At 38.6% G+C, this 12033-nt stretch overlaps 1 protein-coding gene across 1 annotated transcript in view; it reads right to left on the bottom strand.

Moving 5' to 3' along the window:
* Nucleotides 1-6680: 6680 nt before the first annotated feature.
* CBLB (Cbl proto-oncogene B) overlaps nucleotides 6681-12033 on the bottom strand; it is a 207846-nt gene continuing 202493 nt past the window's right edge. Inside the window, exon 19 of the mRNA XM_054577335.1 lies at nucleotides 6681-7338. Within this exon, the coding sequence (XP_054433310.1) occupies nucleotides 7079-7338 (260 nt within the window). The 3' untranslated portion in view covers nucleotides 6681-7078. The remainder of the gene's footprint in view (nucleotides 7339-12033) is intronic.

Here is a 12033-nt window from a genome sequence, read left to right as displayed (position 1 = left end):
GAGAACTGGTCACGACTGCAGTAGATGAGCTGTTGTGAGGGGGCTCGCCACACCGAGCAGGAGTTGCTTGAGCAGGGCCCTTGTGTCATCTTAGGCCATTGTCAGATGTATTGGTTGTGGAGCCACCTCGGCGGGCCTCTGGTGTGGTCCAAGGATGGCCACGAGGTGGTTCTGTCTCTGTGGAGGGGCTTTGGTGCAGGCCAGCGTTGGCCATCGAAATGTTTTGGGCTTGAGACCATTTGGTGGGAGCTATGATGTAAGTGTACTCTGGCTGCCACTTGTGCCAGACTTGTGGCCACTTGATTGAAGGTACATTGTGACCTGAGGCCAGCTGTTATTTGACCAAGGTATGGGGTCATTTCTTGTTAGTAGCTCAGTGTGAACTGAGGCCCGGGTTGCTTGTGCTGGACTTGGGGCTGCTTGACAGGAGCTGACAGAAAGTGAGCCAAGTCTGGCTGCTACTTGTGCCAAGCCTGAGGGCTTTGGGGAGACTTCAGTGTGAGCTGAGGCTGGCCACCACTTGGGTTGAACTCCAGGTCACCTGGGAGAGACTGAGGTGCATTCTGAGGCTAGCTACCACTTGTGTGGAGGGCCTGGAGCCACTGGAATTGGCTCTGGCCAGGGCAAGTCGTTGCATGGGGTGAGGTGTCATGGACATGCCCGGTGGGGCGAATGGTATTAGCCAATTTAATTAAGAGATACAGATTTTGTGCTTGCCTGCTCTGCGCCAGCCTGGTGGGAGAAGAGCTTCATAAAGAAACAATGACACCCACCAGTGCTCTGGCCCCTGAGAGAGTTCCCACCCTTCCCTGCCCATGCACCCTTGCCTTGAAGTTAGTTTGTTTCTTACCTGCAGGATCCAGGCACTTCTAGAACAAGTGCCTCTGTGCTGGAGATTGGAGCAAATGATTTTGTGCACACACTGAGAACATCATCTCAATCTCTTACTGCCCTTCCACTCTCTAGAATGTAATCCCCACTGGTGTTCAAGGCCAGATGTTACTGGATTCCTCTTTCTGGCACAGATGCCCTGGGCTGGGGAGCCTGGTATGGTGCACAGACCCCTTGTTCCTCAGGGGGCCCCTGTGTGGCTGAGATATCACTCCCATTTATTAATGGGTGTGGGCCTGCCCTGACCATATCTCTACCCTCCCACCTGGCCTGACATGGCTTCTTTTTAAGTATTCTGTCTAGTCTGCAGATGCATCTCCGTGATGATTGTTTTTTAATTGTCATTTTGACATGTTCATGGGCGGAGATGAGTTCAGGATTTACCTCCCTTGCTGTCTTGACCAGGGCCCACATTTGTAACCACTATTTCATTGCCACGGGTATCAGTATAGTAGCCTTTTGTATAGACATGCTGTCATAACCTATCTATGAAGAATTAAATACTCTTTTAGCTTTTCAAATTACTAAAAAAAAAAAAAAAAAAGGTTCAAACATTACCAAAACAGATTTTTAAATCTCCTTTTACTTTTTGAATCTGATTTTATTAAATAATTTTTGGCCTTCATCCAAATAGTGAACATAAATAAGCCATCTATTATAATCATATTAATGATAGGCTTATGGACCTTCTAGTCTGTGAGTGAAGAAAGCAGGATCAAAGAAAAGATGCTACTCCACACAGATAGCTGGTAGCAGAGCTGAAACCAGGACTCCAGACCGTTTTCACTACTTTATATTTAAGTGTGCAACTTTTATTTGAAATGTTTTATTGTGTATTATGTCCTTGGCTCACTAGTAGGAGCTTGGGACACAGACATAAATTAGACATGCTTCCTTTAGTAAAGAAGTTCAAGAACGAAGTAATTGCACCATCACATGTTAAGAAATATGACTTTGGTGCTGTGACACATAAAAGATACCATGCTCAACTGAACCTGTGAGATGATTCACAGAGCCAGTGCCTGAGCTGGCTTTAAAGAAAAAGAGTTGGCCGGGCTGGAAATAGGGAAAGAAAGATTCAGAACTCACGTGTACACGGACATACAGCACACACGGGCAATTGCAAGCGCAGCAGAAGGGAGAGGGGCTGGGCTGGAAAGCAAGTATAAAGGGGAATGCAGGCAAGGAACCGCCACCGTAGAAAGCCATAAAGGTGTTAGATTGAGGGGTAACATTGGGTTTGAATTCCAGAAACTTGATTCTCCCACTAGAGTGATGGAGGTCACTTAGAGGCTATTTAAAATTCTATGGAGTCATGATTCAGAGCCACAAGATGGTAGTGGCTGTAGGGATGAAACGGCAGCAAAAATGGATAATTAAGAATACTGTCCAAGTTTCCCTTGAAAAATAAATGTTAAGAAGCAGCATGAGAATTAAATCTCCTTTAGCCCTTTGCCTGATTGTTCTTTGTCCTGGCAATTTATGTCAGGCACACCCTAATTCCTCTGAGTATTTTCAAGGTTATTGTTATCTCTGACCACCAGCATGTTTCCTAACTGTACAGTCCCAAGGGTCTTAGAGTGCCTTGCATGGTCCTTTACCATCGGATACCAACATACCACCTCCCAGTCTCTTCAGTGTTCCTCAGACCCCACACGACTTCCTGCCTTTGTCCGAGTAGCAGTATTTTTATTATGTGTGCTGTTCCTAGCTAAAACTCTTTACTTCTGGAGTACTTCCTTATGGACAACAAAAACCTACTTCCTCTTTTAGGATAACAAAAGGCTGTTCAACCTTATCACCTGTGGAACTTTCCAGCATACTTTGCTTGACAGTCCTAGGAGAGGCATGATTGTGATTGAAAGGATTAAGTGCTTTAATACTAAGCTCCTTGCATACCTTAAGGGCTCAAAAACACTTCCTACACACTTAGGATAAGCTCAGAATTCCATTACAAGGTGATAAATTATGTACAGCATTTACTAAGAATTATTTGCTAATGTGTACCCCCTATTTAGTACTATATTCTTTGAAGGCATAATTATTTATTACTACTATGCATGGGATTTTGCATGTACCAATGACTTTCACAATATTCTTCTATGGTTTTTTTTTTTTTTAAAGATTTTATTTATATTTAGAGAGAGGGGAAGGGAAGGAGAAGGAAACATCAATGTGTGGTTGCCTCTCGCACGCTCCCTACTGGGGACCTGGCCTGCAACCCAGGCATGTGCCCTGACTGGGAATAAAACCCGTGACCCTTTGGCCCACAGGCCTTCACTTAACCCACTGAGCCACACCAGCCAGGGCTGGTTCTTGATTTAAAAAGTTATTCATGTTGGTTTCCTCTCCATTGTTCTCTCCCCACTATATACTGGCCTGTAACAAAGGACTAGAAAAATCAAGAATTTAGAGAACAGATGTTACTGTTCATTAGGAATTATCAATTATATGGTGTATCATCCTTATGCCTTTCCCAGACATGGTATTCTTTTACCTGGAAGCTTAATACAACTTTCACTTTCAGTTCTAAAACATGGAGGGGCTTATCTATGCAAGTATCTTAAAACGATATGGGATAGTTACTTTGCATTACTTTGTCCAGTTTCTTTTAAATGTCTTTTGCTTACCATGAAGAAAAAAATACCACATAAAATGCTCTGAAATTTTTGTGTTCATTTGAAAAGAAAATACCAACTCTGCATTTAGTTAACATTCATTTTATAAAATACCTTAAAAGAACAGATAAAGTACTTGAGTTTACATAACCAGAATTGAAAAAAGGATAAAATATAAATTAATTGAACACATAACTATTTTGTCACGAGACAAATTTTAAAAAGGCATTTAAAAAATCAAATAGTAATTGGGAAGAAAACCACTCACTCTATTGCTGTCTTTTTCTGGAAACTTTTCTTAGAAGCACTAAAATTCCAGGTTAACAGGCAGTACCTGTATTGTTGAAAACATACTGTAATTTGCTTCCAAATATGTCAGCTAAAGAGAAATAATTAAAAATTTTAACTAGGTTAATTAATTCAGTGCAAATTAAAGCTTCAAGTTGAAAATCTGAGGGGGAACAATGTCCAAACTGTAAGAAATACTTCTGGGACTAAAAAAAAGGAAAAATTCACATTATGAAGAAATCTTTGCAAGTGTTCTTGTGTGAAATGTTTACAAATGGGCCCTCTGAAGTTGCAGTTGGGGTCTATTATTTTGACTATTTGCAATGTGAGCACGGAGAAATGGTTACAGAGGGGCTATCGGTTATCTTTGTGGAAGGAAGTTCAAGTTAACGATAAGCACTGCCTGATTAAATTCCAAGAAATTTGGCCAGGATAGTACAGACAATTGAGAAGTTAGTTTATGGAGAATAATTTACTTGGCTATCACTGAGGATAAATAATTTTACCCCCAGGATATGTTGGGAGGGTGGGAGAGAGCAGGTTAATGCTGTTTAATTATTAGGGCTTAAAAAAATAGCATACAGGCTAAAAAATACACTATCAGGTCTTGAGAAATGGGAGGAATGTCTGACTTTTTGGATCACAGTGAAACTAAGTTGGGATCATTACCAACCATTAATGGGCAGTCATTTTAATAAATAAAAATATTTGGATTTAATTATTTTCTCAAAAAATTTTCTTGGAGTTTGGTAAGTCATAGGTAATAGGTAGCAGTGGGCTTTTCATGACAGTGTTTGATGTAGTTTCCCTTTTTCCATTCCATTCTGTACAAGTTTTTCATCAATTCTTTTTAATGATAAAACCAATGGTTGTTATCAAACACAAGAAGCAGAGATTTTGGTGGGGCTAGTAAGTTTTCTTTGCAAAATAGACTTTAAAAAAACCCTTTCAGGTATAAATTTACTATTATTACCATCAGTCACTTCTTTTTTTCTAATTCTCATTTGAAATTTTCAGATTATTCAGAAATGGTTTGAATAAGAATGTACTATGTTCTAATATTGGCATTGTGCATCATATCCTAATCTATTAACTCTGTCATAACAATGTCATCACAATGAAGTCACAACTTTTAGATTTTAGACTGTACCTACAATCAGAAAGTCATAAAAAAGCCAAAATATACAGTGCTATTCCAATGTGACATCAGAAACTGATAGGACTGAGAAACCAGGATGACATAACATGGAGTTCACAAAGCAATGGAGAATTAACCAATATAATTTTAAAAAGTGTAAAAAAAACTTCAGTCATATACCTAACTCACAGAAAGAACAGCTAAGGCAAGTTAAAAATTCCCTTCCAGGGACATTAATCAGCTCAGCATCACCTGAAGAAATTAAAACACAAGCACAAACTATCCAGGCCTGTGACTCCTCAAGTACCCCTTACACGAGAGCAAAACTGTCAGGTAAGGGCAGGTGTTACTTTGCAAAGGAATGCATTCGTGCCTCTCCCAGGTCGGCTTGGCCTCTACCTAAGTCTTGAACAGCACTACTTCCCATGGGATCTGCCAGGTGATCGGTTTTGTCCTTTCACGTCCTGAAGAGAGAGGGTCACCATCACATGTATCTTTTTACATCACACTGTGTGTAAAATTTAGGAGTGGAAGAAACATGTACAGTCCTGTGATTAGACTGCACTTAGAACACCTTCTGTGGGTTCCGCCAGTTTACCCAGGCTTGGTTTTGTCTTATTTCTCCACTAACTTCTCATTAGGAAAGAGAAAAAAAAAAAAAGCAGATTGCCTGAAAATTCTGAGGCTTTGGTGGAAACCTTCCAGGCTTTCTCCATCCAAGAAACTTTTACCATCAAAAGCGCAGATAAAAAACAAAGTATTACACTGAAATCAGCCTGCAACAGTTTGTGCTTTAAAAACAGTGCTGAGCACATCACAGATGCACAATAAATATTTGCAGAGTTATTAAAAGTATTAACACGGTTTCTGAAGAACCAACCTCCATTTTCCAAATAAGGCAACACTATATAAATTTCTTTCACCTGACTGGATGGAGCTATATGAAGCAATGAATGAATCTACAAATTAAATATGAACTGTAATTTGATTGCAGAGAGAAAATTACTAAGGACTTTGAAAACAGAAAACAAACATTGCCACAGTAGCATTAGCACTTAACAGTGCATCAAAGGTTTAATGTTTCCACTGTGAAATGAACTGGTTCCTAAATCTGTTAGGTACCAGACTGTAATCACTCCAATAGGAAATGAACTCTATTCTACTTGGGAGAGGTATGACCATAATTTTATCTGAAACTAATATATCTTAGGGAGACAACCCTCTCATTCAGCATGCCTCCCAGGAACGCAGGCGCACGCATGGGGCGCCTCATTAGCTAACTTCCATGCGGCACTGACACGTGCAAGCGTAGTTCTCCCACGTCTGTAGTAGCTGCTTTCTAATGGTTTAGGTTTTTTACAGTCGTGACACCCCTGGGATGACAAAGATGAGAATATGGAAGATTAAAGATCCCCAAACTTATACTTAAAGGGGAGCTCCTCTCTATTACATGAGAACACCTTACAGGCGGCAGTTTCACTGACAAAAAGAAAAATGCTTTATACATTCAGATTTTCCCCATCTCTCAACAACGATGGTTTCCAAAAAAAGACTCAGTAGTGAAGGCCACACGCTTTTTTTTTTTTTTTTTTGCATTAGTTCGATATGTTGAAAATCAGAACCTTTAAAGCATCTTGTAAGTGGGAGAGATGAAATCGGTGGGGGCGAGAGTGTGACGGGAGAGATCCAAACGAGTCTGCGGCCGAGCTGTGTGAAGGGGACGGCGGGGGGGGGGGGGCGGCGGGGAATGTTACAGCAGACCTGACCTCTCTACAAAGGGTCTGTCAAGAACACAGTACAAGTGTCGACAAAACAAAACTAAAAACAAACTGCAACTTCGCCAACTTGTAAACAAGGAGAAGCATTTCACAGATTTGAAGTTCAAGGGAAGTAAACGTCTTTAAATTATTCTTGTCAGTTCAACCCTGATTTAAAAGTATGGCTAGCAAAAACAAGGAAGCCGCAGCTGTTGACCTCCTGAGCACACAGCCGTCTTCTGAGAAGCAGCCCTTTCAAGCCTCTCTCAAGACGACACATGAGGACGAGACACCTTCCTTCTTAAATTCTACTGCACTTCTCTGCTTTCCACACTCCTGGAATATGCACCGATTGCTTTACACTTGGGCGTTGACAGTCCTGGCTGCTATAGATTCAGACGCGGGGAGACTGGAGGGGGGAAGGCAAATTCTCGGAGAATGCTACGGGCCACTTCGACGTTATTCTGGGCTATCTCTAAGGCTCTCTTCACCTCTTCAAACGCATAACCCTCTCCCATGAGTTTTGCAATTTTTGCATCAACGTTTTCCAATGCTGCCTCAGGCCCATGGGGTTTCCTGTGGTGAATTTCTGGTGCAGTCCTGCGGGGTCGTGGTTTAGGAGGTCTGGCTGGTGCTTGTGAACCATCTGTAGATTTTAAAGAGAAATATCATTTAAATGATGAGATAAAAGTAAAGACATAATAACATTATTATGATCTCATTATTTTATATGAAAACCTATTTTTCATTATCTCTACAAATAAGTGGCTTTTTTTTCATTTTTACATATTATTGTAAAGTAGGTTATATTATCCCCATTCTGAACATTAGGAAACTGAGGTAGAATGTGTTGAAATTTTAAGTGGGAAATTAACACACATTTATTTCCAATACCACATATTATTTTTCAAGCCTTATGAAATGAGAAATACAGAAGGAAAAAATAAAAACTGTCTGAAAAAGACAGGCTTTCACTTTGGCAACACAACTCACCCTTACTCACTATGGTGGAGGACATTTCTTGCAAGTTTCTACTAGATCAGACTCTGCTAGAAGCTCACAGATCTTCCTTACGGAACAGCCCTGCCAAGTTCTCCATCCCACCCATGTCCCAGCAGAACTGCTCTGAGAAACATACTTTGTAGAGTCTCTGCCTACAAAATCTGTCTGATTTTTCACGTTAATAATACTGTAAAGTGATGCCTTACTGATCCCAGGGAGGGATATAAGAAATGTTGATGCCTCGAGTCTATTGTTAGTCAATAGGTTGAACAGAAGAACTTTGCTCAAGTATTTTATACAGATTCCAACACAGGACGTTTTGCTTGAGAAAAAGCTAAGCCACCTGAAACATTAGCAGGGGCCAGTTGAGTTCCAGATCAGCTTCTCAAAGTTAAACGAAATGACACTGGTGCCCATGAGTGGCGAGTAACTTTGTTAAGAGAAAAGGAAATTAATTACAGGCCAACACCCCATACAGATTATCACCAGGGCATTGGCTTATAACTTGAGAGGGTACTTTTTCACAGATTTCCATATATCTGCATTTGGTACTTTAATTCAGAAGCCTAGATTTTTAAAAAGATTAAAATAAAACTTGTCAAATTTATGGAATACATTATGGATTTAACATAACACTATGTAGACATCAACATTTAATTTCCTTCAGAGACCACATACAAATACCAAATGATAAACCCAAGGACACAGTTAAGTAAATGAGGAAGGTGAGCCTAGGACCCAAACGCCCCCTGACTGCGGTGCCCATCTTGTCTCTGCTGCCTCGCCAGTGCCCATGGCTTCAGGAGACACTGCAAATGGGTATTTTCAATAATAATAAAATCTAAATCATAAAAATTACCTAATAACTTATTTCATGTTTTTCTAAGTACGGTATTTTTCTGGAAGAAGATGTAAAAAAAAAGAAATCCTAGTCACAATTCTAGCAGTATCTACAGTATCTATATAACATACATAAAATAAAATCATCCAGGATGAAAATACTCGATTCCATACCAAATTGGACTATAGTCTTATTTTTAACTTTTTATTTCTTATAGGATAATATCTAGTTTGAAAAAAAATTATAGTAGTAGATAAAGTTTTCTAAATTATGCTCATATATAAGAACACATTAACTTCTGCTTTTTCCTAAGTCAATATTGTTTCTTGCTATAACTAAACATCTCAAATTATTATGGTCTGCTAAATTGCATTTTTTACTGTTTTGAGGTTCCATTTATTTTTATATTAAGTCTTTTCATTATGTCATGCAGACATGAACAATAAATTATACTTTGCTTCTAATCATTTCCAAAAAACTATTAGAAATTCTAGCAAGCCTTCCTTTAATCATTTACCAGAGAATTTATACATTGAAATCTCGTCTGTTCTGATTAACTGAGAAAAGTCCTAGAAAAACCAAGTCTAAATTTCTTATATTCTGGTAATTTTCTAAGGTTTTTTTTCCCTAACATTGTTGTTTTGCTTCTGTCGAAAATGCAGAGAAGGGCACATGAATGTCAAACTTCTTTGTAAAGAACAGCTATGTGTATCTACTACTAAAGTGGAAGAACACTATGGCAGCCAGAGACATGGCAAACAGGAGAACTGGAAATGAATTCTTAAGATTTAGAACATTTAGATTTAATAAACATATGTACAATATCTTTGATTTTGATAGATGACCCTAAAAAGGATGGCACCTATTAAAAATCAGAAGAATCCTATCCACTCTGTGAGGCTGCTATATAGAATACTGGCCAAATGCAATGGAATTTAGATGACTAATTTTATTTAAGAGAAAGCTATTTGCTTGGAAAAATAAGTGGTAAATGTAATTTAGGAAATGTAAATTAGCAGGGAAAAACATGCACATATACAGCATGATTAAATCAAGTCCCTAGTTAGAGTACTGAATGTATCCCTCTCATTCTGGAATTGGTATTTTTTTTGTACACAAAATATATTTGAACTATCAAATAGAGAAAATAATTCACCACCTCTGGAGGGAATCGTGACAGATTTTAAAGGCATTTTAATAAAAATAAAACCTTCCTAATCAACAAAACAAACAGCAAGCAAAATAGATCTAGAGACATGGGAATAAAGAACAAAGTGACAGTGACCAGAGGGGAGGGGGAAGGGGCATCATAGGGGAAGGAGGGGGGAGGGGCGAGCCAAGGGACATGCATAAAGGGCCCGCGGACAAAGCCAGCTGGGGGGGGGGGCGGCTGGCGGGGACTGAATGTGGGAAGTGGGGGTGGGTAGGGCAGGGGAGAGTAATGGGGGAAAAATGAGGGTAACTGTAATTGAACAATAAAAAAATTAAAAAAAAAAAACTTCCTAAAGCAAAGATTTATTTTTTTCAGTAGATGGATTTCCCTTTTAAATCCAAAACTCACAGATCCCCACTCATTTAATCCTAGTCCTCATTGCCTAAACTAAAAATCTACTTCCCCTGAACAGTGCTGACATCTCTTCAGAATCTTACAAGTGCTCAGTGGTTGAACTGCATCATGTGTTAGAACCTACATATGGAAGTAAAATGGCATTTGTGTTGCAACACTTTGCCACCTGCTGTATATAAATTTTTACTTATCACTGAATATTGATTTAATTATGATTATCTTAATTTTTTGACTGTTTTGGTCAGATGCATCTCAGTTTGGCTTATAATATACTGAGTGACTGGTTTAAGCAACTGTATAATTGTCACTCTCCAAATCTACTCTTGTATTTCCATTTTTAGAGTAATTATTTATCCCTTCTCAGTCAGGTAGTATGAGAATTAACGTAATATTTAGTTTATGTGCTAAGGAGCACATTAAAAAGAAAGGACAATGAATTCACATTTATAATGATCAATGCTCTACTGAAAACAGCAATTACTGTACTTTAAGAGGAATAAAAACATGGGATTTGTTTTGATTGCATAATTCTACAAAAAGCTTTTAAGCAAGATCTTAAAAAGATCTGCCACAACCCGAGGAGTGGAAGCTGTTTTAAAAAAACGAGGTAGATCATTTCCATAATGATCATTAGAGCAAACCCCTTAAAACTAATCCCTCTTGACACATTTTTTCCGCAAAGCTCATAAGCAGCCTTCACTGCCCCCGCTTGTTTTTTCCCCTTCATAATAGTAGGAGACAATAGGCCCTTATTCACTCTAGAATGCGTGGGTAATAGGAGGCGGCAATGAAACAGAAAATAAAACTATCTCCTAGTTTCCAAGTTATTTCTGAGCTCTCTATTCTGTTCCAAGGGTCGATATATCTGTTTTTTTATGCCAATACAATGCTGTTTTGATTACTATGGCCTTGTATGATAGCTTGATATTAGGTAGCATGATTCCTCCCACTTGTTTCCTGTTTTTCAAGATTGCTTTGGCTATTTGGAGTCTTTTGTGGTTCCATTTAAATTTTGTTCTAGTTCTGTGAAAAATGCCATTGATATTTTGGTAGGGATTGCATTGAATCTGTGGTTTCTTTGGTAGTATGGACACTTTAACGATGTTGATTACTCCTATCCATGAGCATGGTAGGTACATGCTTTCATTTATTCGTATCTTCTTCAGTCCCTTCTGTAGTTTCAGTTTCTTCCCCAACTACAAATTTAGGTCTTTAGTTAAATTTATTCTTAGGTATTTTGTTCTTTTTGAAGTAACTGTAAATAGAATTGTTTTCTTAATACCTCTTTCTGATATTTCATTATTAGTGTATAAACATGAAACAAATTTCAGAATATTAATTTTTCTCTCTTGCTACTTCACTGAATCATTTATTAGTTCCAATAGATTTTTTGGTGTAATCTTTAGGGTTCTGTATGAAGAGTATCATTTCACCTGCAAATAATGACTGTTTTACCTCTTTTTCCAATTGAGATGCTTTTTATTGCATTTTCTCTTCTGACTGCTGTGGCAAGGACTTTCAATGCTATGTTGAATAAAAGTGGAGAGAGTGAGCATCCTCATCTTATTACTAGTCTTAGCAAAGAAGCTTTCAGCTTTTCACAGGTGAATATGATGTTAGCTGTACCTTCATTGCATATGACCTGTATTATGTTGAGGTATGTTCCCTCTATCTCCATTTTGCTTAGAGTTTTTATTATGAAAGGATATTGGATATTGGCAGATTTTTTTCTGCACCTGTCAGTGTCATATGGTTTTTATCTTCCATTATGTTCATGTGGTGTATCATGCTAATTGCAGATATAAAACCAGCCTTGCATGTCTGTTAGAATTTCTACCTGATCATGTTTTATGTTCTTTTCAATGTATTGCTGAATTTGATTTGCTAATATTCTGTTGAGAATTTTTCATCTATGTTCATCAGGGATACTT

This window comes from Pteronotus mesoamericanus, unplaced genomic scaffold, assembly GCF_021234165.1.
Source record: "Pteronotus mesoamericanus isolate MK-2021 breed Mesoamerican mustached bat unplaced genomic scaffold, CSHL_Meso_final contig_42, whole genome shotgun sequence".
NCBI classification, from domain to species: domain Eukaryota; kingdom Metazoa; phylum Chordata; class Mammalia; order Chiroptera; family Mormoopidae; genus Pteronotus; species Pteronotus mesoamericanus.
This window is presented reverse-complemented; position numbering and strand designations above follow the sequence as displayed.